This window comes from Peromyscus leucopus, chromosome 3, assembly GCF_004664715.2.
Source record: "Peromyscus leucopus breed LL Stock chromosome 3, UCI_PerLeu_2.1, whole genome shotgun sequence".
NCBI lineage: Eukaryota > Metazoa > Chordata > Mammalia > Rodentia > Cricetidae > Peromyscus > Peromyscus leucopus.
Window position 1 is genome coordinate 155,973,451 of NC_051065.1, and position 26,933 is coordinate 156,000,383.

Consider the following 26,933-nt stretch of genomic DNA (forward strand, 5'->3'; position numbering starts at 1 on the left):
GTCTGAGTTCACTGGATCCCAGGTCTTTAGGAGCTCTCCTGCTGCCCCTTGCAGATGGTCACAATGGGTGGTCACAGGCATCTGAGTATCAGCAATGTTCAGAAAAATCTTAAGATCAAAAAGCTCATTTTACTCTACTGTCCTATAGTCACTTTGGCCTGCAGAGAGGCAGGTTCTTGACTGTGTGCGTCTCACCCACTCCCCAGCATGTCCCAGGAGAGAATCAGACATCTTTGCGAGGTAGTGCATCGACATGGGGTATATGTGGCAGTGGGGTTGGGTATGTGTGGGGTCACCCTCTTCTCCGCTTTCAGCCACTGTTGAGATCCATAACGGGATGTGCAGTGAACAAAGGTTGATGTGTTGGCCTTTGAGGTTATCTGTTGAAATGCATGTGTGTACCACAGTGGATTATTCCAAGCTGACAGTTCCAATGAGAAACAAAGGAGAATATAAGAGTCCTCGCTCGGGCGCAGCCCACCATTGTATCTCTACCCAACAGGATGGGGCTTGGGCTGGAGGATGGTGTGGATTGCTGTCCCTAGAAAGCATGACTGAAGTGAGATGGACCACCAGCTAGACCCTTGAGGTAAACAGCATGGAGAGACTAGAGACCCAGAGAACTCATCATGTCATAGCCGAGCCTGCAAACCACCCATCCATTTAATTTGCCAGATGCTAATAGACACTAGAGCATCCCAAATCAAAACATTTCACTTTTGCCTTATTTCTTCATTAGTCTAATTCCCATTGACCTCACATCACAGCTGCAACAATTTAGGAACATTGTAGCAGGGGAGCTGTTTCTGTAAGCATTGTCAGGGAGGCTTTAAGGAAAAGTTGGCAGCGCACATGTGGCTTCTGCAGTCAGTGACACTGGGCTGTGGCACTGTCAGGAAGGAATGCTTTGGGAAGGTGGCTGAGTTCCTGAGACTCGGGAATGTTTCTGGGAAATGTTTCTATCATTTATTATCCAAAGTTTTACCACCCAGGTATTAGGTAGTGGGAATTTAGCAGTGGCCAGTGTGAGCCAGCTTCTCAAGAAACAGAGCAGGAGGATAAAGGGGAAGTCCTTTGCTCCGAAGGAAAAAGCTGCATAACTAACAGTAAAGGAAAAGATAGCTCACAGGATGGGAGGATGTTTTCACAGATGTTGTCTGCGAAAGGACTGTTCAGGGTATATCTAGAAACCTGAACACTCAAGGACACAGCCAGAGGGTTGGAGAGGCGGCTCGGACAGTGGTGAAGAGCACTGGCTGCTCCTGCGGAGGGACCCGGGTTCAGTTCCCAGCACCCACATGGTGGCTCTCAAACATGTTCACTACAGCTCCGGTGGACCCAGTGCCCTCTTCTGGCCTCTGTGGGTACTGCATGCATGGGTAGCGTGTGCACAGGCAGAGCACTCACACGCAAACAGTAAGAAAATCTAAAACCAGATGATGAGGGCTATTGCACAACTCTGAGGACACATAAGACACATTACATTGGCTCCCTTAAAGGGTATGCGACTCTTAATAAAGCAACTATAAAAGTAAGGTACTTGGAATAGAGCGTATTCAACCACTCTGTAAGCATCGGAATGTTCTGTGTATATGTGTCTGTTTACGTTGCAATATTTGGCTAAGTAATGGTATCTCAATTAGCAACCTTACCGATGATGTGAGGTCATTCCCAGCTCAGGGCATTCTTAGCTGAGCTCTGTGCTGCTGTCCTGGTCTCAAGTGGGTGGTCTGGCGTTGCTCTTCATTTCACCACCAGGGTCAGCAGTTTTCATGAGAAAGAGATTGTCACCATGCATGTTGAACATTGAAATCTCTATAGAGCATGCATGGTGTGTGTGTGTGTGTGTGTGTGTGTGTGTGTGTGTGTGTGCGTGTGCGCGCGCGCGCGCGCGCAATTGCACATGCGGGGCCGGTTGTGGGCTGGGGGTGAGGAGAGGAGAAAGGTGGACTTATAGATGGAGTCTGTCAACAGGGCAGAATCACGGTGGCCACAGGCACATATGTTAGAGTGTCACACCAGGCTCAGACATTGTCATTGGCTCCCTGAAGTTGCACTTACCGAGGCTCAGCGTATAAGGTATCCTTTTGGGGGTATGTGTGTTGAGACAGTGTCACGGTGTGTCTCTGGCTGTCCTGGAACTCACTGTGTAGTCCAGACTGTCTGTGAATTCTCAGAGATCCACCTGCCCAGCTAAATGGCAGCTCTTGAATAGGAGCGAGAGGGTTTTCACGACGGCACGTTTGACTGGAGTGAGGGGAGGGGAGGGCACACAGCAAGCAAAGGTTTCACATCAAGGTGTGCTTATCTGGCCATACTTGGGCCTGCGGGATCTGTTCATTGGCAAACTCCTGCTCACCTGCCAGTGACCTGCTCTGTTACAGCCCTCTGAGGGGCACAGATATTGCAAATGTGCTCTTTTGAGGCAGGCCTGGGTGGCATTCCGGGTTTCCCTTAGTCCAGAGTGTGACCTTGGGTATGTTGCTGAGGCACTTTGGTGTCCATTTTCCCCAAGGAAACTAGCAATAGAGCCTGCCTCACCACAAGTGGGTGGGCCAATAGAGCTCGCCTGACAAGACTCAGGAAATAAATGTGCATGCATCAAGCCTCTGCACCACCTAACGGCTCTCAGGAGTCACTTCTGGATGCTCCCTGTGGTTGAGTCTTCATCCCAGGCCCAGTGGGCTGTTCTCTGCTTTGCATCCTCAGCATGGGCCTTATCTTCCCTCGGTCCTTGTCAATCTCCTGCAGAGCCGTTAGGATGGCCAGAACTGCGGTTAAGATAGTCTGAGTATTAAAGTCAGTCCGGGAAGCGAGCGTGTGAGGACTTAAGGGTCCATCACACTTTCGTAACTGCAGCTCCTGGGTGCTGAGATGCTGAGGGTGGGTGGGCGTGGCTGGGGTGGGTTGGAAGTATCTTCAACCCTCAGCCAGCCTCGTTTTCGAAAGCGCAGTGGCTCCGTGTCAGCTCTAGTGCAAAAGCTGAGGGCCAGTCCCAGGCGAGGGCAGCGCGCCTGCCTATCCGCTCTCCTCGTCAGAGACCTCTGGGAATGGAGACTTAGGACCACGTCCGCCCACTCCCAGAGTTGACATGGCTTGAGCTACGCGCTGTGAGGAAAACTGCCGAGGTAGAATCGTGAGCACCTGATGGCATGCCAGCTTCTTCAAACCGTCCTTGGCTCTCAGTGTTTTTGTTTGTGCCAGCATGGAGGCAGTGTTTCCCTTCTCCTTCTCCCTCCCTTCCAGGCAGAGAGCACAGGAATCTAGGCTCGCCCTCACACTTGGGATGCGTGGAGTCAGCGTGCAGATGTGTGGCTGCAGGAATGTCACCCAGTCCATTAAGCTGCAGCCGGTGCTTGTGCCCCAGCGCTCCGCTGTGCGCTCAGGGCTCATTTCTGGACCTTTGAAGTGGCCGCCAGCCTTTCATCTTCCCTCATTTTCACTCAATGACAGCCCGGCCTTTGATCAGCCCAGTTTTCGTCTGTCTTTGGCTTCAGGCTTAGTCGCTTGGAGGTAAGCAGAGACCTTAAATAGGCCTGAAAGTGCCCGGCTTTTATGAGCACAATGACTACTTAACCTTCATATCTTAAGCAAATATACGGAAGGGGAGCTGGCCCTTTCTGGCCTCTCGGTGATAGCGTTTGCTCGCTGGTAGTGTAAACTGAAAAAGAGGCCTGAGTGTGGAGGGCGGAGAGAAACCGAGAGACTGCATCCTGTGTCCCCACCCCCCACCCCAGCCCCCAGTTTCAAGTTGCAGTGGCCCGTCCCCCACCCCAGTCTTTATGTCTTCATAGGAAGCTTGTGTGCATGCGGGGGAAGATTGAGTCTGGACGTGCACCCCATGCGCCGTGTTTCTTTTCCAGTGAGAGGCTCTTCGTTTATCATTGAGTTGTCCCTTGTTATGGGATGTGGTGTGTATAAAGTGCTTAATGATTGCAGACTTTGAATTAATATTAAAATCTTGGGAATAATCTATATCCTACGGAAAAATAGCTCACAAATGCAGTTCTGTGATGGAGCTTGGCTAGCATGTGTGAAGCTGGCATGCACCCCCAACATTGAGTCACTGAATTATAGATTCATGGGATCTTTCTACACCATTATTTTAATTTTGTGTATGTATATATGTGTGTGTGTGTGTGTGTGTGTGTGTGTGTGTGTGTGTGGTGTGTATGGTGTGTGCATGTATATGTGTATAGTCTTTTCTCTCCCTCAACTTTTACATTGGCTCCAGGGATTGAACTTGGCAGTCAGGCTCGCATTGCTGGATCACCAGCAACTTTACCCCACTGAGACTTCTTGCTACTGTACAATCATTTCCTTTAAAATTTTATTTCTTATTGTGTGTAAGATATGGGGGATGTGTACATGCTATGGCACGTGTGAAGATCAGAGGACATCTTTGTGAGTCAGCTCTCGCCTTCCACCTTCACATGATCTGAGGATCTCACTCAGGCCTTCCACCTTCACATGATCTGAGGATCTCACTCAGGCCTTCCACCTTCACATGATCTGAGGATCTCACTCAGGCCTTCCACCTTCACATGATCTGAGGATCTCACTCAGGCCTTCCACCTTCACATGATCTGAGGATCTCACTCAGGCCTTCCACCTTTACATGGATCTGAGGATCTCACTCAGGCCTTCCACCTTTACATGGATCTGAGGATCTCACTCAGGCCTTCCACCTTCACATGATCTGAGGATCTCACTCAGGCTGTCGGGCTTTTTCCTGGCAACTGCTTTTACACACTGGGCCACTATCAGCCTCCTGATTCTTAACAGAAAATAAATATTTATTCCTATATATGGAATTAGTTGTCTGGCCCTCATATGAATCTTCATTAAACATTTAACACTTTATCCAGCTAGCAAGCATACTCTTATTTCTTTATTATTTTTAATTTTATTTCAGACACAGGGTCTTGCTGTGTAGCTTAGACTGGTGTTGCCCTTACTCTGTGGTCCAGACTGATTGCAGACTGCATCGATCCTTTTGCCTCAGTTCCTAAGTGCCGAGATACAGACAGGAGCCATTCCAGTCTTAACACAGCCCCTGCCGCAGAACCAGGGCTCTTGAGTTTACAGGGGGAGAATGAGGGGCTGAGGTCCGACTCGGTAGAACATTTCCTTCAGTGCATGGTCCTGGCTTCAGTCTCCAACACCACAGAACCATACCGATGAATTAATGAAAAATAAAAACAAAATGAAGTCTGGTATATCTATGGATCCCATGAGTATCACTCCATCTTTCTTCCTCCCTTCTCTTTTTTTTAAATGCTAGGGCTGGAATCTAGGGCCTCTCCATGCTAGACCGGTGCTCTGTTGCCAGCCTCACCTGGCCCTCTCTCTATGGCTTTAGCGCAGGCAAAGAAAAAGAAGTGAGTCCCCTGTTGCAGCCACCCTGGTCTTGGACACACGTCGCCCTTGCCTTCTGTCTTTACACATGCAGCTGTCCTCGTCTGGAACGCCTGGACCCCCCCCCCCCCATGTCCCAGGACACAGGCTCTGCTGCTAGTCCTCAGAGCTAGGGTTGCTGCCTCGGAGCTAACGTCCACAGCCTGCCTCTCTCCCTGCCTCTCCTGACGGCTTTCCCTTCATATTAATGTTTCAGAGCTGCCCCCATTGTGGTTCTTAAATGGGGTATTAGTTTTCAGTGCTGCTGGGACAGAACACCCTGACAAAAAGCAAGTTGGGGAAGAACGGGTTTATGTGTGTTGTGGCTTACAGTTCCAGAAGGGATGCTGCTGTCAGTCACGTCGAGGAAGGCGGGCAGCAGGAGTGTGAGGCTGGCCTGGCAGTCAGAAAAGAGAGATCCAGTTTCACCCACACGCAGGAAGTAAGGCCAGCCTATACAAACTCCAGAGCCTGCCAATGATGCCGCACTTCCTTCAGCAAGGCTCCACCTCCTAAAGGTTCCATTACTTCTCAAAACAGTGTCACCTCCTGGGGACCAAGTGTTCAAACACACGAGCCCACAGGGGACATTTCACATTCAAACCACAACGTAAGGTAACTGTCAAAATGCATGTGGAAAGGGAAGCTCTTGGGTTCCCCAGTGGTGTGTTTGTTTGTTTGTTTTGTTTTGTTTTTGTTTTTTTTCCAGCAGCAATGTTAATACTTCCGTGAGCTGAGCAGTAGTGGTGCACGCCTTTAATCCTAACACTTTGGAGGCAGAGGCAGGTGGATCTTCTGAGTTTGAGGCCAGCCTGGTCTACAAATCGAGTTCCAGGACAGCTAGGACTACACAGAGAAACCCTGTCTTGAAAAACCAAAAACAAACAAGCATACAAAAAACTTTCTAGAACACTTCTGCCCAGGATTGAGGGCAAGGATGGGGAGGGTGAGGTCAGTATCCATCACTCATTTGCCTGAACTCTGTGGACCGTTTATTCAGCAGACAGCCATGATCACTTGCTGTGTTCCAGGAGGTATAAGCCAGCCCCAGCTTGTGCTGGCCCATCATCTCTCCATATCCACAGGAGAGCAGTTTTAGGACTCCCTGGATGGAATCAGTCCCGGACAGCAGTACCAGCACAGTTCTGTGAGAGAGGCCGGCCTGGTGTTTTGTTCAGAGTCCTGGTGTGAATGAACCCTGTGCATATTCGATATCCACAGTTTCTAAAAAATACTTTAGATCCACACTTGGTTGGATGTGGGATATTACTAGGGAGGGTGGAGGGCCCACAGTGACAGGATTTCTCTGTGTAGCTTTGGAGACTGTCCTGGAACTCTCTCTGTAGACCAGGCTGGCCTCGAACTCACAGAGATCCACCTACCTCTGCCTCTGGAGTGCTGGGATTAAAGGTGTGCGCCACCACTGCCCGACTCAGATAGTTTTTAAAAGGAGAAACACAAATGACCAATAACACTGTTAGAGAAATGTGAATTAAAACTACTCTGAGATTCCATCTCATCTTCGTCAGCCTGGCTAAAACCAAGAAAACAAATGACAACAAATACTGGAGAGGATATAGGGGAAAAGGAACAGTATTCAACACTGGTGTGAGCACAAACCATTGCCACAACTACGGAAACTAGTGTGGAGGTTTCCCTGAAGGTTGAAACCAGAACTGCTCTATGACTCAGCTGTACTGCCCCTGGGCATATACCCGAAGGGCTTGAAGTCCCGTTACAGAGATGCTTACACATTCCTGTTCATTGCTGCTCTATTCACAGTGGCCAGGAAGTGGAGCCAGCCTAGATGTCCATCCATAGGTGAATAGATACAGGCTATGTGGGGCATATGCATGGTAGAATTTTATTCAGCTGTAGAAAGAAATGAAATTTGCAGATATGGGTAGGTATGGAAATGACTGTAGAGTGAAGTAATTCATTCAGAAAAAATCAATACTGCATGTTTTCTCTCTTGTGAATACTAGGCTTTTGTGTGTGTATGTGTGTTGTAAGTATAGCCATGGAACCATGAAGGAGACTATGGGGGTTTTGGGGAGAGGGAGAGAGATGGACATTGGTGGGATTGGACGCAAGAGGTGAGATGACGTCATTGAACAGGATGGCAGAGGGATTCTGGGATTATGAAGTCCCTTCCGAAAGCATGGTCTCCACTGATTTGTGGAGATCCCCTTAGGCTTTGCTTGCCAAAGGTCACATTGTCATACTGGGGGCCAATCTTTCAACCCATGAACCTTGGGAGGCAAACCTCATCTTGGTTGGTCTGTGTATTTCTGGGCCTCGGTAGGTTTACATTGTCTTTGTCTCAGGTGTAGAGATTTCCTAGAAAGGCATCAGGTAGCTGCCCCCAGGTCACACCACTGGCTCTGGAGATCACCTGGAGTACTCACTGACCCCTGCTTCTGGTCGCTGTGTCCCTGGCCTTTTCTGTTAGTTAGAAGAAGCAGCCAACAGAGCAGGAAGTGAGTGTTGTCAGTGGGCTCCTGGGTACCATGCTCTTGTCCTCAGTGGGACTGTATCTGCTGGCAGCACCGTAGGCTACCTGTTTGAGCTGGAAGCTTTTTCTGGGTTCTTAGATTCTCATGGTGAATGAAGAAGGGACGCTCGGGGATGAAGCGACCACTGTGAGCACACGTCTCCATTTCAGAGCCTACTTTGTACACGTCCCTGTCTCTGGACCCGGATGAATGAGAAGCCCATTGCCCGAGATTCTGTGTTCTTCCCCAGTGGTCAGTGATGGACTTCAAGTTGCCCACCCTCCTGGGACTGTAAGCCCACCTCAGATGCTAGACCTTTCTGTGTGGTGGAGGGGCTTGCTGAGCAGCTCTGTGGCATTTCAACAAAACACTGACAGTTTGAGAAGGCCATAGCGTGTCCTCTCCACCTGACCGTGGTTCATCCTGACCCTCAAGCCATCTCTCGTGGAGAAGAGGTCTAAGCCAGGGCTTCCTAAACATTGGGAATGGAGTCTGATTCCAGAACCTTCTGCAGAGTCTTCTTCTTTGGTTCCCTTTCTTCTCCAGGACCTCCTCATTAGCAGTATGTTTCCAGTGTGGGTGTGCAAGCCAGTCTAGATAGAAAAGGTTTCTGGTGGCCACAGAGCGTCCTCCATTTAGGAGGGCTCAGTGTCCTGAGAGTGAAGGGGCCCGAGCCACCTTTGTCTTGCTGGCACTGGTGGCCACGAAGGACATGTGACACACAGAACCACTGCCACATGTTCTTGGGTTCAGGTGGACACCAAGTCTGTACAGCCAGAAGCAGGCTCGTCTACCAGGGCACTCTACAGTCTCGCGCTGCTGAGGCCCCTCTGAGCAGGGAAGGGAGGACGCAGAGAAGATGCTGGCTAAGAGAGGATTAGAAAGCAGAGACGCCGACAGGTGTTCGGCTATTTTGAGTCCCGGTTAAGATTTATGAAGCCCAAACTCAGCTTTAGGGCTAGACTCCAGTTTTGTAAACTGGATTGTAACCCAGTGTGGAGCTGAGTTTGGGGGTGGGAAAGTTTAGCAACCGTTAAAGGTTTCTGCATGCATGGTGACCCGAAACAATCCAAATGGAGAAGCATGCAGAATCTAAGGTGTCTCTGGCCATGCTTATCCAGGTCACATCGTGTGAATTCACTGAGCTTGGTTCTGAGCATACAATGTGCATGCATATTCCTTCACACCATGCACAATGCTGGCAAACTGGAAACCACCATAGCTCATATTGGAGATGACTGTGTTATGATCCTTCGGCTTCTTACTGCACATACCCCCCCCCCCCCCCGAGTTTTCTACTCTTATGGAAAACAAAGATTTTTAACATTTTCCTGCCATCATTCCTCAGCATGTACTAAAGTAGTATCTTGGCTAGAGAGATGGCTCAGTGGTTAGGAGTGTGTACTGTTCTTTCTTGCAGAGGACCAGAGTTCAATCCCCATCACCCATATCATGTGGCTCACAACCATCTGTAAGTCCAGTCCTAAAGGATCCAACACACTTTCTGGCCTCCATGGGCACTGCATGCACATGGTGCACACATGCAAAACACCAGTACACATAAAATAAAGATAAATATATTTTTTAAAAAATTACTGTCTTTGCTTTGTATTATATTTGATTTTGAAAACCCTGTTTGAATTACTGACGAGTTTCATGTAAAATAGTTCAATGAAATTTGATTTGGGATTAGGATAGAATTTCTAGCACTTTCTGAAATGGCTCCAAACAAACCTTTTCCCTTTCCCATCTTGTACTACATATTTATGCAAAGCAGCATTCTCAGCACTGACAGCTGATAAAATGAAAATACTGATCAATCCCGAAAGATGTTGAGGAAGATTCAGTCAAGATTTAACTGTTTATTAAATTTAAATGAGATGTACATCCATCTCATTAGCATGCAATTTACTTTCATCTATAATAGATGGTAGAATCATATGTATCCCAAAGAATTGTTCTATAATACATTTCTTTTTTTTTCTTTTCTTCTCTCTCTCTCTCTCTCTTTTTTTTTTTTTTTTTTTTTTTATTTTCAAGACAGGGTTTCTCTGTGTAGCTCTAGCTGTCCTGGAACTCTCTCTGTAGACCAGGCTAGCCTCAAACTCACAGAACTCCGCCTGCCTCTGCCTCCTGGGCACTGGGATTAAAGGTGTGTGCCACCACACTTAGTTTACAATACATTTCTTTCTTTTTCTTTCTTTTTTTTTATTTCCAAGACAGGGTTTCTCAGTGTAGTTTTGGTGCCTGTCCTGGATCTTGCTCTGTAGACCAGGCTGGCCTTAAACTCACAGAGATCGGCCTGGCTCTGCTTACCAAGTGCTGGGATTAAAGGCGTGTGCCACTGCCACCCAGCTACAATACATTTCTTAATGATTATTATTCATAACTATTTTTATACTTAATTTATATATGTATGTACTTGGGTCATGTAAAAGTTTCTTGGGCCAAAAGAGTTTGTGAGTACAAGTTTAAAAGCCCTAAGGCTGCAGAAATGGGCCACTCGATATACACTAACTGCTCTTGCAGAGGACTGGAGTTCTGTTCCTAGCACCCAGGCCAGGAGCCTCATGATCACCTGTAACTCCAGCTCCAGGGAATCTGATGACCTCTTCTAGCCTCCATAGGCAGCTGCATGCTGGCGCTTGGCACTCACTCATATTCAACACACACATGCATGCATGCATGAAAAGTAAATCTTTGAAAGCAACAAGCAAGCAAGCAAGCGCTGCCCTAGACAGCCTTTCCTACAGCTTGTTCATGCTTTGACCTGGGGGAGCGTCCTTTGTGGTGCGGTAACAGGTCTGACGTTAAGAGCCTGGTGGCAGGCTCACCCAAGTTGCCGCATCATGCACTTCTGGAGTCACTGTTAGAAGCTGGGCTCTGAAGGAGAAGGCAAGGTCTTTCCTGTTACTCCAGGGACTACAGATGGTTTTACACAGTGTGGACTTGTTGCCTCCACTAATGGCAATGTCTGGGTATGATGGTAGCAGTTTTGTATTCAAAGTATTTTAGAACCTTTTGATGTTCAAATTAACCTTTCTCCTCCGTGTTTAAAAGTGACTTTAGTGCAGTGGATGTTGAGAACTATAAGTGTCATTTGGTTTTTTTTTTTTTTTTTTAAAGATATTTGATGCTGTGTGTGTGTGTGTGTGTGTGTGTGTGTGTGTGTGTGTGTGTACCATGTACATGTAGTGCCTGCAGGAGGCCAGAAGAGGGCATCTTATCTCTTGGAGCTGAAGTTAACAGGTGATTGTGAGGCCCCCATCATGGGTGTTGGGAACTGAACTCTGGAAGAGTAGGCAGTGCTCTTAACCCCAGTGCATCTCTCCTTCCCCTTGTTGAGAATTAACAAAGACAGACACTGTTGTCTTCTATCCTCTGTGGAATCTTAGATACTTAAATAGGGTAAGGCTGTGGACACTGTCCGGCCCTCATGGACCAGTGGTGTCTGAACCCCTCCCCACCCCCCACCCCACCCCACCTCCACCTGCAGACAGCCAGAGTGTCTCTGAGAAGTCTCCGGCTCAGCCAGTGGAGACCTCAAAGCCCCCATGGTTCCATGCTTCTTGGGCTCTGTGCATCTGGGTTTGGGGTACAGTGTGCATCTCTGTGCTTTTCCTGGTGCCGCTGGGGGGGGGGTCTGCCCTCTTCACAGTGGCCCATTTCGCTCCTCCTGGCCTGGGTGGTCCTTGTCTGAAAGTGGCCTCAGGAGATGGCCTGTCCTACCAAAATGCTGCCTGTGTCAGCCTGTCACCAGTTCCCCTGTGGCCCTCCAGTGACCTGTCTCTGTTGTTAGCTGAAGGCCATTCAGGTGGTCTTTCTCCCCAGTCTCGATGTGGCTCAGCAATCAAGGCCTGCTCAGGGATGGACCCTACATGGCCACACTGGCCTGGCTGGCCCGGCAGGCTCTGCTTGGCTGAGCTCAGCCTTCTGGTTTGAGATCTGGCTCTGAGCACTGGGGGCGTGGTTCTGAGCAGCAGTGTGAAAGGTGCTTTTGTTTCAACCGGAGGGCGGGCGTGCTGGAGGACAAGGGCTTGGTCACTGAGCAGTAGAAGAGTGGGCCAGACTTGTGCTGTGACAGGCAGTGTGTCACATCTTTTATCTCTCCTGGCTTGGGCCTGCTCACGGAGTTGCCCAACATCCCTTTTAAAACACACAAGTGAACAGGACGGCCCCAGCTGAACTGCTGAAAAGAGGCCAATTCCACTGCACCTTCATTGCAGCTGTTCCTCCCTCTGATGGAGATTCATTATTTCAAAGAAAATACTCGTGCCTCAGCTGCCGGGGCCCCTGCCCCACACGGCCTAGGAGAGGGTTGTGCAATGTCGAAGGGCAGATCTTGTACTGGGGTGCCTTCCGTCCTGCCGAGACAGTGACGTCAGCCTGGTCACCATGGCTGTGGTCAGACGGGAGACACACCAGTGCAGCCGAGTGGCTGGTGTGGGGAGCTGTGGTTTGATGTTTTGACTTTAGGTTCAGACATGGCGAAGGGCGTGTGGGGGAAGGGGAGTGCTGAGCGCAGTAAACTGTGGAGCAAGTTGAAGGTTAGTTGTTGGGAGCTAGTGCCGCTGGCCGTGGTGGCACGCTCCTGCAATCCCAGATGAGGAGTTTGAGGCCAGCCTGGGCCACATGGTCTCAACCAGCGAGCGAGCAAGCGAGCGAGTACACACTGCTGTTCTGAAAGTTAAGTTCTGTGTTTTGTTGACTGAAAAAGGCTAGGAAGCAGCAGCCGGTTGGTAGCGAGTGTCTGGCCATTGCCACTGTGTCCGGAAAGTGGTGTCTTAGAATCCTTCACATGCAGGATTTCAGATGAGGCTACGCGCTGGTCTCCTCCTGTCCCCGCATTCCAGCGTGACTTTGATGCGGCTGCTCATGTATGGCATCATGATAGACCCGTGTCTTTTTCCTCCCCATCCCTGTGCGTGCGTGCGTGCGTGCGTGCGTGCGTGTGTGTGTGTGCGCACGCAGTGCCAGGGATGGTGCCAGGGCCCTGTGTGTCCCAGGGCAGTGCTTGGCCTTCAGCCCTTCTTTCCTTTCTATTAATTTTTTTCCTTAAAATAAATATATGCCGATACTTAGCGAAATCCTGGGCCAAAAGAAGCTCTTGCTTGTCTTCCATTGGGGGACGCTGTCTAAGGGGTGCTTCTGCGCTGTGGTGAGTGGAGTCACAGGTATGTAGATAGCATTTGCACGTGCCTGGAGTTTACCTTCAGCGATAGTGCTGGGGATGGAACTCAGGGTCTCAGATGTCCTAGGCAGGTGCTCTGCCTCCAGCCGCTGCTGAGATCATGCCACCTCCTCTGCCACATACAAGAGTATATATAGCAAATGGGCTCCAAAATATTAGCGTGGGACAGCTTCCCTTGCGGGCGACAGGAGGTGGGGGCGTGGGGGTGGACCCAAAGATGAGCAGAAGGGTGTCGCTGGCCAGATCCGGTCACCACTGAGGATTGTTGCTCTTCCTTCAGCTTCGAGTTAGGGAGGTGATGGTCTGACTAACAGAAGACATGCTCCCTGTCTATAGCTCACCGAGCAAGCCATTCACTTTACCCTGGTCACGTGTTACCTCATCCATGTAGTGAGACTGCAGGGGTGCTCATGAGGTCCCAGTGCTGCAGGGGTCCTCCAGTTCCTTCAGGGTCCTTAGTCCCCACTCCATTCCTGGAAAACCTCCTGTGGTCTTTTCTTCCTTTGTGCCCGCCTCTGGAGCTCCATCCTGTGTGAACTTCAAATGGAGTCAACACCGTCCTTTAAAGACGGTCACAGCCTGGGGGCATGGAGCGGAGTGCTTTCTCCACCAAGCGTGTGCTGTATAGCCGCGGAGTGCCTGGCCTCTCCGTGGGTAACTTCCCAAGTGATGGGGCCTCTGGGTGCCTTCTGCCCTGAGGCTGGGCCGCCCCATAGCTGCTGTCCTGAATGACTGCTCCTTTTTTGGACCCCTTGGAACTTGTTGCTGCGGTGATTGTTTCCATAGCAATGTCTGTTGTCCCAGCAGGCAGCTGATGAAACGGCTCCGAGAAACTCTGGGGTCCATGCTGAGCCTGCCTCCTCCCCAGTCCTTGGCCCCTGCCAGGGGTGTTGGGAAACACTGGGCACAGAGTGTGGACAGTGTAGGCCACTTTGTGTGGGTTGGTTTGCAGGGATAGTGACTTCCTGGGGTTTCATGGGTTCTTTGTCTGCTCACCAGAGTCTTAAAGAGGCATCTCTGCTCTGTAGAGGAAGAAGCCCCAGAAACAGGGCTGGGGAGGGGCAAGAGGCCAGGGGAGGAGCGAAGCTCCCACCTTCTCGAGGTCTGAGGAAGAACACTGCTTAACCTTGTTTTCGGAAACCAGAAGTTAGCAGAAAGGAAGCTGAGGTCCACCCAGATCAGCCAGAGTCTGAGAGAGTGGCAGGGTGGTCCAAGAGTCCATGCTGAGCTACTCTGTGCAATATGGAAAGTTCCAGTTTGCCCTGTGGCCAGAAGCCTTACAAGAAATCCTGCCAGGGGGTGTATTACAGGTCACTGTATATTTGCAAGTTTATGTCTTGCTCTCTAAACTGGCAGAGTTTTTTATTTTTCCTGGTGGATTCTCAGAAGGCCTTTCCCTCCCTCCTTCTACCTAACAAAATCGCATTTGTCGCCCGTGACGCCTGTTTGACGGCCGCACATTAGTGATGATATGAAAGGAAGTGAGTGGTCACAAAGGTGGCTTTTCTTGGGTACCACAGCACCTCAGATGAAGTCGACTTCATGCTCATATGGCTGTTAATTGTGACCGGTGGAAATAAGATTGGTCAGGCCCCAGAAGCCAATGTGTACTGCCCAACAGAAGGGTTTCTTTGTGTGAAAGGGTCAGCCCGCCCACTCAAAGTAATTATAACTCCTGTTATAAATTTTAGAAGATACAAACCCCATAGTATTTGAAAGGCCATGCTTGTCTTGATTCACAACCAGGCACAAATTTATCTCTCAGCTCAAAGCCCCTGACAACAGCCCAGAAAGTCAGACCTGTCAAAGCAGATCTGTGTCTGAGCTCTCATGAGCACCTAGCCTTGAAACACATTCTGAGAGTTGCAGCTTGGGGATGGACAGGTGGATCAGTGGTTAAGAGCACTTGCTGCTCATCCAGAGGACCTGGGTTCTGTTCCCAGCACCCATGCTGGACAGCTTACAACTGCCTGTAACGCCAGCTCCAGGGGATCCAACAACCCCTTCTGGCCTTGTACACACACACACACACACACACACACACACACACACACAAATTTAAAAACATGTAATAAAAACAGCAAAATCAGCTTGTCAACAGTGGTTTTATGCACTTTCTTAAAGGTATAAGATTGGATTCCCGAGAATCAAAGGGCCTTCCGAGTTTTAACTTCCCTTTGGGGATTGCTCACGATCAGTTTTCCACTCTCGGCTGTTTATAGCAACTTTTCTATTTAAACTCTACCCTAAAGAGCTAGTGCTGGCAAACCTCGTTGATGTCAAATGTCCCCTGCTTGGCAGTGGACGCATGCCCAGACCATGTTCTGAGAATGGCAGGCTGCCTGCTGTATTGCCAAAACTTTCCACAGAGAGAAGTTCTGCAAGGGGCCGGGCAGGGGGCCAGGGAGCTAGGGAGCTAGGGGACTGTGGAGACCACAATGGGGGTGCTTTTCCTGCTGGTAATAACATCCCCGTTCTCTTCACATAGGTGAAGCTTCTCTCAGGGGAGAACCCAGAATGCAGACCCTCCCGGTGGCCTCTGCCCTCAGCAGTCACCGCACAGGCCCACCCCCCATCAGCCCCAGCAAGAGGAAATTCAGCATGGAACCCGGGGACAAGGACCTCGACTGTGAAAACGAACACGTCTCCAAGATGAGCCGTATCTTCAGCCCCCACCTGTAAGTTCTGCCCCTTTGGGCTCATGCTTGCTGTGGGCCAGGCTGTGTTTCCTTTCAAAACCTTTCTGCCCCATCACGTCATTATGATTTCGTGAGTGTTGATAAGAGGACATTGTTTATAAAAGATAGGTGGTGTTCATATGCAGGAAGGTGTCAACCTGACTTTAGTGACCGGTCCAGAGATGAAATCTGATTTCCTTTCAGCTCCTATAACCTCTCCCTCATGGAGGCCAGCAGCCCTTAGGACCTCCTGTGGGCACAGTCTGGAGAACCTGTCTTGGTGCTTCTGCTGGCTAGTATGCAAATTGATAGTGGGTGTCTGTCTTTACACACCCAAGAAATGACAGTGAGTACCTGTGAAGACTGGGGTGTGTGTGTGTGTGTGTGTGTGTGTGTGTGTGTGTGTGTGTGTGTCCAGTACTGTGTCCTGGGGAGCACCCCTTTGTGCCTGTGGCTTGTCACAGCTGGAGTTAGCCTGGAGCTATGGTAAGAGCCCCTCTTGGTATCAGGAGACTGTAATTCTGATTCTTGTTTGGCATTGGCCTAGTGTCTTTTCTCTCTCTCTCTCCTTCCTTCCTTCCTTCCTTCCTTCCTTCCTTCCTTCCTTCCTTCCTTCCTTCCTTCCAAGATTTTATTTATTTCTATGTGTATTGATATTTTGCCCGAATGTATATCAGTGTGAAGGTGCCAGATTCATTGGAACTGGAGTCACAGACAGTTGTGAGCTGCTATGTGGTTGCTGAGAATTGAACCTGGGTCCTCTGGAAGAGCAGCCAGTGCTCTTAACTGCAGAGCCATCTCTCCAGCCCATCTCCTAAGATTATTTCAACATGAAGGGGCTTAAAGCTGAAGTTCTCTGAATTTGTGCTGTGGTGTGGCTGGCCCTGGTTAAGGCAGCGCAGGGCATTTTGCATTTTCAGGACTTGGTGAGCCCTGGATGTCTGAGCTGTGGCAGTTGTGTAGCCAGACCGTGTCCCCAGGTACAAATGAGTGGTCTGTAATCGCCCCACGGACAGGGCGCAGTGGTGCGGGCAGCAGGTGCAGCCGCAGGGTCCCTCCTGTGGACAGCGCTCTGCAGCTGGAGGCGGCCTGGCCTCTGCTGCCTCGACCCGCGTCCTCACATTCCACGCATGCCAATCTGCCCGGTCTGTTGTGTTCAGTCATGAGACACTGACAGAGGTATTTATCCTCAAATAAATCACTGTAGTGTTAGTCAGAGGCTGAGCCTGCAGTCTGGAGCCTGGAATTTGCTACACTCAGGAATCCAGCAGGGGAGGCTTGGGCAAAACAGCGCCCCCTCTCCCTCACCGCCGGGGAGGGGCTCAGATGACTGCTGAGATGTCTGGCATCCATTCTTGTATTACTAGAGTCTCTCATTCTCTTCCATCCAACTTTCCCAAACCCAAATAAGAGACTTTTGACTCTGTTTTCTTTCTCAGAGGGAGGGGAGGGGAGGAGGAGGAGGAGGAGGAAGAGGAGGAGGAGGCAGGCTCGTGACGTGCAGGTTGGGAGTATGCTTTAGTTGAAGTCTTCATTCTGTGGCTGGTAAGAAGCTGTGAGGTGTGGACCTGGTTCTTCTGGACCCAGTGTCCTTACTGGAAGGTGACAGTGATCATGTTAGCAGACAGAGAACCTCGGAGTTGAAACAGGTGAAGACTTACTTGGTGGAAGCTACAGCTTTTCTAATTAATAGCCTCACTTTTCAGCTGTTGGCTGTGACGACAGTCGAGACCAAGAGTGTGTGGTATTAGGTGTTGGAGGATGTGTGTGTCTTTGGGTGCCCTGGCTCAGATGCCACCACCTTTATGTCCCACAGAGCAGAGATTGTGCCTTCTTGTTAGATTATTTAAGCACTTAGTTCAGTGAGCCTGATGGGGTCAATACTCCGCTTTCTTTGTTTCCTTGAAGCTGGATCTTGTGTGACCCAGACCAGCCTTGAACTTACTAGGTAGCTCTAGCTAACCTGGGACTCTTGATCCTCCTGCCTCTGCCTCCCCAACACAGAGATTATAGATGAGTACCACCACACCTGGATGTAGTTAACAATGTTAGAGTGTTAAAACACTTGAAAAACCGTTTTGTAACTTCTCGGTGATTGAAAACGAGCTTGAAATACTGGTCTATGGTGACACTCTCAATAGCTTTAAGCCGCCTCCACAATAGTATTGTGAGGGCTAGGAGTTCCGTTCCATGCGTGGCAGATTCTGGCTGGGTGCACAAGATCCTCTGCTCAGCTCCCAGCACTGTTGAAACAAAACATTGGTTAGATGTGGTGTGCAGCTCCCAATTAGCGTCATCATGCAAAGTTGGAGGAAAATAGAAACTGTGCCCTCATTCTGCCCAGCTCCCAATAGCTAGGTGGATTTTTCCCCATTTTTAAAATTTATTAAAACACACCTATCATAAATTCTCTGTGCATGTTCATGTGCATGCATGCATGTGAATGGGTGCAGGTGCACACACACATAGGTATATCTGGAGGCCAGAGATTGGCATTGGGTGTTTTCTTCTTCAGTTTCGCTCACTCATGTTGTTGGTACTTAGTAGGTATGTTGATTGACTTAGGAGATGTGTCTTGTTTGAGCTGTGGCACGTTCTTTTTTTATGGCTAAGAGGACAGTAGGAGCTACTGCCTTTGGGTCAGGAATGGTCCTCCTGTATTTGTATCTCGAAAGAGAATGTAAGGGTTTTCTAGCTGTGTAGAATTTGCCAGCGGTGTATAAGTAAAGTGTGTCTCGTTTGCTTTATGGGAAGGGGATTGCTGTAATTCTGAGGAGGGCATGTTGTTGAAACAGAGTTAGAGCCACCAGCAAAGAGGGTCTTGAAGATGTGCTTCTCTGACTCCATGGTGTGATGCTGTCCAGTAGAGATGGACCACGAGAGGCTCTGAGGCCGGGTGGGAGCTGCAGGGAAGAAGGGCTCTCTCCAGGGATTCCTCCACACCTGGCCCCTTGTCTCCTGAGACATTCGGATCCAGTTAATTTTCTCGCCAGACTGGTGACCCCAGGAAGACAGTCGCTAGTTAAGCAAAGTGCCCAGAGTATAGACGTTGGGGAGTCGGGAGGAGCTGGGTGGGTGGCGTTGCTCCTGCGGAAGGGTCGGTGAGTGGCTTTGGTGTGGCCTGACTTGTGGGAAGCGTCCACTCGGCTTTTTGCTCCGCGTTCACACTGCCCCGTGAGTTCTGTGTCAGCCTCGTAGCTGGCCCTCGTCCCCCCCTTTGCCTCCTGACCTCCGCTGCTGAACGTTCTACTTAGCTCCTGCGTCTCGACTCCTTGCCCATTGCCCTGGCTTCATGACCACGCGTGCAGGAAGCCCCGCTTCCTCTTCATGGGAGCAGTGGGTGAGTTAGTCTTACTATGGTGTCTCTTGAGTCCTCTGATACAGTGGGCACGAGCCACAGCCCGTGGTACAAACAAGAAACAAAGTTTGGGAGCTGCGGGTGTGGCTTAGTGGCAGAGCATCTAAAGCATTTGTTTCGGTCCCCAGCACCACAAAGTTAAAAGTTGAATTAAGAAAAATTGAGAGTTCCATGTTCTCAGTTGCCCAAGCTATATCTTAAGCTCAGGAGCCACTGTGACCAGCAGTGTTTATTGTGGGCAGCCAGCCCAGGAGCGGGGCCATCTTCTCAGGGGGCCCTGCCTAGCACTGTTTTCTAGACCCTTCCCATTGGCAGGTCCCGAGTTCCTGTCCAGACTGCTGTACTGGTCCTACCCTACGTAGTTCTTCCTTCCCTCCCATTCCACATCTGACTCTTCTCCCCAACTCAGAATGCCCCTTCCAATGCCCACTCACTCCCGCAGGCCAGCCCTGCAGTGTGCTTCCAGATGGCTCTATTAGGTGCCACTCTGGGAAAAACCCGAGTTAGGGCTTTGGTATGTTTGCTGGTCTCTCCGTGTTCTTGTGACTTTATACATTGTTGCCTCTTCCTGATCAGCATGGTTTCAGTTATTTGTTGTGGTTTACATTGAGTTCTAGATTTTTTTCCTCTTTGTTGATTTTACTTTATCTTTTTTTGTTAGTTTTTCTTTTTTGAGACAGTGTTTCTTTGTGTATCTCTGGCCATCCTGGAACTTGCTCTATAAACCAGGCTGGCTTCGAACTCAGAGATCGTCCTGGCCTCTGCCTCCCAAGTGCTAGGAAAAAAGGCATATGCCACTACTCTCACGATTTATTTTCTCTTTAGTGTTAACCTGCTTGCAGTAGTGAAACAGCCTTAGAAAGTGCACCCCCCACCCCCCCCCCCCGCCACTGGCCTCTGTGGCACTTTCAGATTGCAAGTGTGTGAGTTCTCACCCCCCTTTCCTTACGCTGAGGCCGCACAGTTTTTCAGCTCACATGGGCGTTGGTGCTTTCCTGCAACAGTGTGTGGTAGTGACCCTGCACACCTGTGTCGTGTCCACAGCTACAATGCAGTCCGGGGTCCCCTCACTCCCCAGGGCCCTCACTAGTCCTTGTGTACAGCCCTTGAGGTGATTCCCAGCACTTACAGAGCAATGCTGCCTGGAAAGTGTCGTCTATACTGGTGTAAGCTGGGGGCCAGCAGCTGGTACCAGGCTGGCAGCTGTGCTAAGTCTGACTGGCTTTGGGACTTGTCTGGGGCTGTTTGACTGGTGGGACCTGGGGAGGGTTCTGTGCCAACCAGGCCATAGCCACAGTAAGCAATGCGGATTTCACCTGCACGTTTACAGCAGGATGTACAGGTGAACTGTTGAGCTAGCCACCGGGGAGTGGGGGGGGGGATAGTTAGGGAGTGCTTACCCAAGGCTGGCCCTGTGCTAGATGCCTATAGTATATCACCTGGACAGTGGATGTTAACTTTCACCCTCCCTGCCTGCCTGCTTGCTTATTTGAGCTGATTTTGTTTTGTTTTGTTTTGTTTTATGGAAGCAGACTTTGGGATATTATGACCAAAGCTGGGATTAACCCCACTGTGTGTGACACCCAAGCCATTCTATATGATGACATATATTTATCTTCCCTGTGGAAAGGCACACAGATATAGGGATGGATGTCAATCACACTTGACCGTTCTGATGGCCGACTCCTGTGCTGGGTGTGCCCCACTTGGAGTGGGATCCCCCTCCTGATCAATGGGATGTGTGTGAAGTAGTCATTGCGCATGCCGTGCACCCAATTAAATAGTGCCCAGCGAGAGAGGAAGGGTGGATCCAACCATCCCTGCTTCCTGCCTGTGGCTGCTCCTGTGAGCCCCGCATCCTTCCTGTGAGCTGCTGTCCTGGGGTGGAGCAGGCCCGCTGTTCTTGTGGCCAGTGCTTTTGCGGTTTTCTCTACTTCTCATGTAGGCAGTTCTGGTGGAGCATTCTGTACATAGCCTGTGTGCCTTCTCTCTCTTTCTGTCTGCTTCCTCTCGGGATCCACTGGGAGTTACTCTTCTCTCCGTGAGGGTAAATGGGGAGCAGGCGAATTCCAAACTGGGACTCTCTCGGTCTATAAGAAGGTTGGAAGTGTTTGAAACAAAGAACCGGGCATCTGATTGGGAGAAGCTGATCACTGGCTCTGGTGGGTCTGGGGTTTCCTGTGTGTTTGCTTACTTGGGCAGGGGAGCTGGTGGCACCTTCTCTTTTGCAGGGCCCATGGTTCTTACTGTCCCACGTAGGCTCTGCACTGTGCCTTGTCCCCCAAGGTGGCCCTGCTTCTTGTTTCCTGAGTCCCCTAGGTCCCGATGTGTGCTACCAATAGACTTTTATTTTACAAACTTTCAAAAGCCAAGGAAATAATCCCGAGTCTCAAATTAAAACTGAATTCAGAGGCGACCGACCGAGCGGTTGGGCTGATGTTGCTTCCTTGGCTTTGCTGAACTATGAGGGAAGCAGCGGAACCATCAAGGGGCAGCTAGTCTGCTGAGGTACACTGTAGACTTCCTGTCACTCGGCATGATGGCTGCTACTAGAGAATGCTTCTCTGTGGCAGTAGCTGTTGAGTGCCTACTGTGTGCCACCTGTGCGCCGCTTCATGGGCATGAACCTTATTCTGGGATGGCAGTGTTCCTGCTGTGCCCCTTTCAGACATCAGCATGGGGCCTCTGACTTGGTCCAGGGCTCACTGCTGGCTGGTGACAGCAGTGACAGGCTTTCCCACACAGCAGACTTTCCCACCCACCACCCCTAGAAACAGCCTTACAGTGGTATCCATGGCTCACGCTTGTGTCTCAGTTCAACCTTAAGACCTTAGGGTTGTACTTTTGGACAGTCAGTACAATCGAAACAGAATTGCCGATACTTTGAGGTTGAAGGGTAACAACTGTTCCTTTAGCGTATGTAGGAGGGGCATGCGGTCCTGAGGGGCTGGCAGAAGTGAATAGCGCTCGGTGGCCAGGGATGGTCTCCGCAGGGACTGTGGAAAGAGAGCGGCTGTCCAGCTAGCTGCTGGCAGACAAGCCTGAGATTGGCGTCTTTGGACCGTAAAGAACCTTGTAAGAACAAACAAGGAACAAGGGGGTTCTCTTTTTCTCCATTTTTTCCTTTTCTTTTGAGGCAGAGTCTCTCACTGAACCTGGAGCTCACCAGTTGGCTACTCTGGCTGGCCAGCAAGCTCAGGAGATCCTTCCGCCTCTTCCCCGGCACGGGGTTGTAGACACAGAGTGCCACTCCCAGCTTTTTTATGTAGGCGCCTGCCAGGGATCCGAACTCTGGTCCTCATGCTTGGACACCAAGCACTTTGCCCACCAAACCATCTCCCTGTCCTATTTTTCTTTAAAAAGAAAAAGAAAAAAAAAGTTTGCAGTGCCAAGACTGGGGCCCAGAGCCTTATGCCTGCCAGACCAGAGCTGCACCCCCGTCCCAGACAGCTTTCTGTAGCCCAGGAAAGCACTTTTTTAATTATTTAAATTCTTACTTAAAATTTCTGTTACCAGTAGTAACTTTTGCTTCAAAGATTTAAAGTAAAGGATCTTAAAATCTGTTTTAATGTGCTGGCCGGTGACGCAGCTCAGTGGGTAAGGGTGCTTGCCCTGGATGCGTGAAGCCCTGGATTCTCTCCCCAGCAACTCATAAAACCAGACATGCTGTCTGCCTCTAATCCCTGGAAGTTCAAGGTCATGCTTGGTTATAGAGTGAATTCAATGCCAGCCTGGAACCTTGTCTCAAAAAAAAAAAAGATAATAAAAAAATTACCTCTCGCCCGTGCCCCCCCCACACACATGGTGTTTCTCTGTGTAGCCCTGGAACTTGCTCTGTAGACCAGGCTGGCCTCAAACTCAACAGAGATCTGCCTGCCTCTGCCTCCTCAGTGCTGGGATTAAAAGCATGTGCCATCTGCTTTAAGTGTATAAAAAGATTCCTTTATTTCATGTGTGTATACACGGGCACATACATACTATTTATAAACAAATCGTAAGTGCAGTTAGTTTTTTTTAAATCAAGACTTGTTAATCAAAGGCTGCCTTGTGGAACCTTTCACATTGTGTGTCTCCTCTCCCCCACCGTAGCTTCTTCCCTGGATGTCCGCCCACACTTGAAATGGGTCCACAGCCAGGCTTGTGTTCTGTCCGACGCGTTCTGTAGCCTTACCGATAGCCCTGGAAGTGTTCTGGGGATTTAGGGACTATTTTACAGCCTCGATCGAAGTTACCCTAAACAGGAACTCAGAAACTAAGAAGCTGCTAAATTGGGATTTTCTCTCTTTGTTGTTTGTTTTTCAAATCCCCTTCCACTTACATGTGTATGACAGAGAAGTGTACTCTCAGAGCTGCTTTGTCCGAGATTAACTGTGCCTTTCACACTTTAGCAAGAGCTGGGAACTAGCCTGGACTGTGCTGGACACACAGCTGATTTTTAATGGTGACCTGGGTGATTGTAACCACACCCCCCTGGGTTCAGTCGACAGCCTTTGCTAATGAAGTGTGGTACCTTTAAGTAAAGGTCACAGGCCTGACCTGGGTTGTGTGGGTTTCTTGTTTGTCAGGCTGGAGGCATTTTCTCATTTTCACAGTTGAGCTGAAAACAAAGGCCGCCTTATCCTAGCAGGGAGCTGTGCTCAGAGAGCTGACATCAGCCTTTTCCCAGCAGGCATTGCCTCTGCCTTAAGAGTCTCCACAGAGAGCTGCTCAGGCAGGTCACCATCTTGCTCCTGGCATTTTTCTGGCTGAATAACACATAACACATTAAATGAAGAAATGCCAAGGGTGTCAGGAGCCAGAGGACAGAACAGAAGCAATACCGTCCGAGTCCATTCCAGGATGTGTGGAGACTGGCCAGCTTGGTGGCTGTAATCTGTGGCCTGGGGGTTAGAGAAATGGGTCAGAACCTTGGGGAAGGAGGATTTGCCAGGATCCTGAGCGTGCGTGTGCAGGGTCACGTTCTAAAGGGACACACTAAAACCATAAAACAGGAGCGTGTTTTCAATGTGGGTTAGGTCAAAGACGTTTATTCAAAAGTGGGGGGAACAGAAGAGCCCCGAGCTTTGGTTCCCTCTCCAGGCCCCGAGCACTCAGCCGAGGACGCGGATGGCAGCTGTTTGGAATGTAGACAGTTAACCTGGGCATCGCTTGTCCATCGACTCTTCTTACCGGAACACAAAGCTGGCCTGTCCTGAAATAAAGTGCTGTTCTCTTAGGTCTCTGAACGATCCAACTGAGGGAGGAGGGAGATGAGAAACCGCTGAGGGGTGGCCTGCGTGTGGTTCTCTCTGGGATCTCCTCTGGGTCCTTCGGTGCCCTGCTTCAGCGGGCAGGAGGAGGCGGGTGGACCTCTGGTGTTTCCACTTGAGTGGCACAGCGCTCGTCTCCCGCTGTGCTGTGCTGTTGGGCTGAGACACCTCATTCTCACGTTTCTTCAGTTGTCTCCCGAGCATAGGCAGAGAGCTTAGAGCTGTGTTACTGTGCTGGGGTCGGCGGTAGGTACCTGGAAGGAGGGTCGCGTTCTGGATCCCAGGACAGAAGTGGGGCCTCTGTTCTGCAACTGCCGCTGAGGCTTCTTCTGGCCTCCCTTGAAGCGACCTAAGAGATGGCACTAGGTTGCCCGGCCCAGTGGGGCACACCTGTGATCCCAGCACTTGGAAGCTGATTGGAGAGTTCATGGCCAACCTGGGCTACGGAGCAACAGTCATCTCCAGTAAAAGAGGGGAGGGTGGGATAAGGAGGCACCCTCGCAGAGACAGTTTCAGAACTGGATGTTGTAGGAGTCAGTCGTCTCTCGTTAGGTCGGCAAGCTCGGGGGTTTGACCCTGCTGAGGTTGTCCGTTGTTGGAGCTGCTGAACGAACTCACGGAGGTATATCTGTGTAACTGACCAGACAGTGTTCGGCCCAGGGTTTCTCCAAGGGGAACAACTCGGGGATCTGTTGTAGACTAGATAGTATTCCTTCGCAGTCCATGTGGAAGAGACCACAGCACGGCTCCCTCTTTCTGTCTGAGGACTCGGGAGAGGACTGCGAGCTGCCTGAGTCGCCAGCCGCGCTGTGCACTGGTCTTGGGCCTCCCAGGGACTTCAAGTGGAGCACAACTGTCATTTGATACCTGTTGTTTAGAGCCATTGTTGGCCCTTTGTGGAGCCCAGCCCCTCTCGGGGACACTGCCCAACAAAACGAGCACTTGATTTCAGAACTCCTTGTGAGCTTTCAGACCCTTAAAGCCTGACTGTTAAATGAAGTGGCAGAGTCCTTTCCTGATTAACACTGGGCCTGTCAGGGCTGAGGGACAAGAGACTGAGGAGACTAGGCCAGTTCTCTCTGTGCTCTGCCCACAGTGCAGCGAGGTCAGTGAGACTGCCCTCCTTCCATTCACTAGGGACCTACCAGGTAGCCGAGATGGGGGACACGGATAATTCCACGCTGTGTGTGACTTCCTCTCTCTTGACTGACCCTCCTGCGGCCCCTTTTGCTGCCCTTGGTTCCCTTCCTACTTTGGGCCCACTTTTCCCAGGATCTTTTCTCTCTCTCTCTTTTTTCTTTCTAGTTTTGTCTGTTTGGTTTTTGGAGACAGGCTCTCACTATGTAAATAGAGCTCTGGCTGTCCTGGAACTCACTGTGAAGACCCAGGCTGGCTTCTGTCGGCCTACCTCTGCCTCCCAAGTGCTAGGATTAAAGGTGTGTGCCACCTTGCCTGGATGCCCAGGAGCTTTCAGAGACTCCATTGCTGTGACAAAGTACCCGAAGCCCTTTAACTTACCAAAAAAAAAAAAAAAAAAAAAAAAGAAGAAGTTTATGTAGCTTACTGTTCCGGAGGTGGAAGCCTGGGAGTTTTGGCTGCTTCTAGTGAGGGCTGTGTGCTGTGTCATGGAGGAAGAGCAGAAGGGGAACAGAAGATGGGGCTCTGGAGAACGAATGCACTTCCCTGAGCGCTAACACAGACTCTGGAGAAGGATAGAATCCCTCTTCAGGGTCCTCCCTCCCACACCACCGTGTCATAATCCAGTTTGAGCAGGCATCTGTTCTCTCTGCGCATCCAGGCTCTGTCCTTCTTGTTGTGCTGACCCTTTCGGTGATGCCGGGCAGGCTCGGCCTTACAACTCCACGTAGGAGACTGCCATATTGTTATCTCTGGGCAGACCCGCTGTTCACCCAGATCTGCCTCCTTTTACATACACACTCCATGTAGGAATTTCACCATGGTCAAGGTAGATGAAGAGCTTTCTGTCGGCCTCAAAAGTCATCTCCGGCCTCATGCCCCCATCTCCATGCTGAACTCACCACTATATTCTGTTGACATAGTCTGCCAACTCTTTTCCATGTGAGCTCCTTTCTGGGGCCAAGTGTCTGGAGTGTTTGTCTCTGTGGCTCCTGGTCAGCTGTGGGGAATTACTGAGTCCCCGGGCTGCAGCCTGCCCCAGGGCTCAGGGCCTCGCCTGCAGGCAGGCTCCTGAGCTGTCCAGAAGCTTCTCCTCCATGGAGAGCCAACCGTCTCCATAGGATATTGTTGCTGTCACTGTGTGCCTCTCTCTGTCCCCTCTCTGATAGCTCTTCTGTGCCTGGGCTGGCCTCCTTCAGTCAGAAGCTCATACCTAGTGCAATGCCAGATACTCCTAGAGGCTCGATCACTCCTGGAATAAGAAAGGAACAAGAGACCTCGAAGCTTTCTTCCTTTTCATGGAGATGAATTGTACAAGCTGGGCTTTCGTGGCGCACGCCTTTAATCCCACCACCCTGGAGGCAGAGGCAAGCAGATCTTGGTGAGTTCAAGGCCAGCTAGGACTACATAGTGAAACCCCATCTCAAA

At 50.3% G+C, this 26,933-nt stretch overlaps 1 protein-coding gene across 6 annotated transcripts in view; it reads left to right on the plus strand.

Moving 5' to 3' along the window:
- Vgll4 (vestigial like family member 4) overlaps positions 1-26,933 on the plus strand; it is a 116,116-nt gene that overhangs the window by 70,124 nt on the left and 19,059 nt on the right. For 5 of the 6 annotated variants that reach the window (XM_028863969.2, XM_037204260.1, XM_028863970.2 and 2 more), the window contains one exon: positions 15,572-15,761. In XM_028863969.2, coding sequence (XP_028719802.1) covers positions 15,572-15,761 — 190 coding nt within the window. Of the gene's footprint in view, positions 1-3,488; positions 3,514-15,571; positions 15,762-26,933 lie in introns of those variants that run through there. The other variant, XM_037204259.1, reaches the window with a different exon arrangement.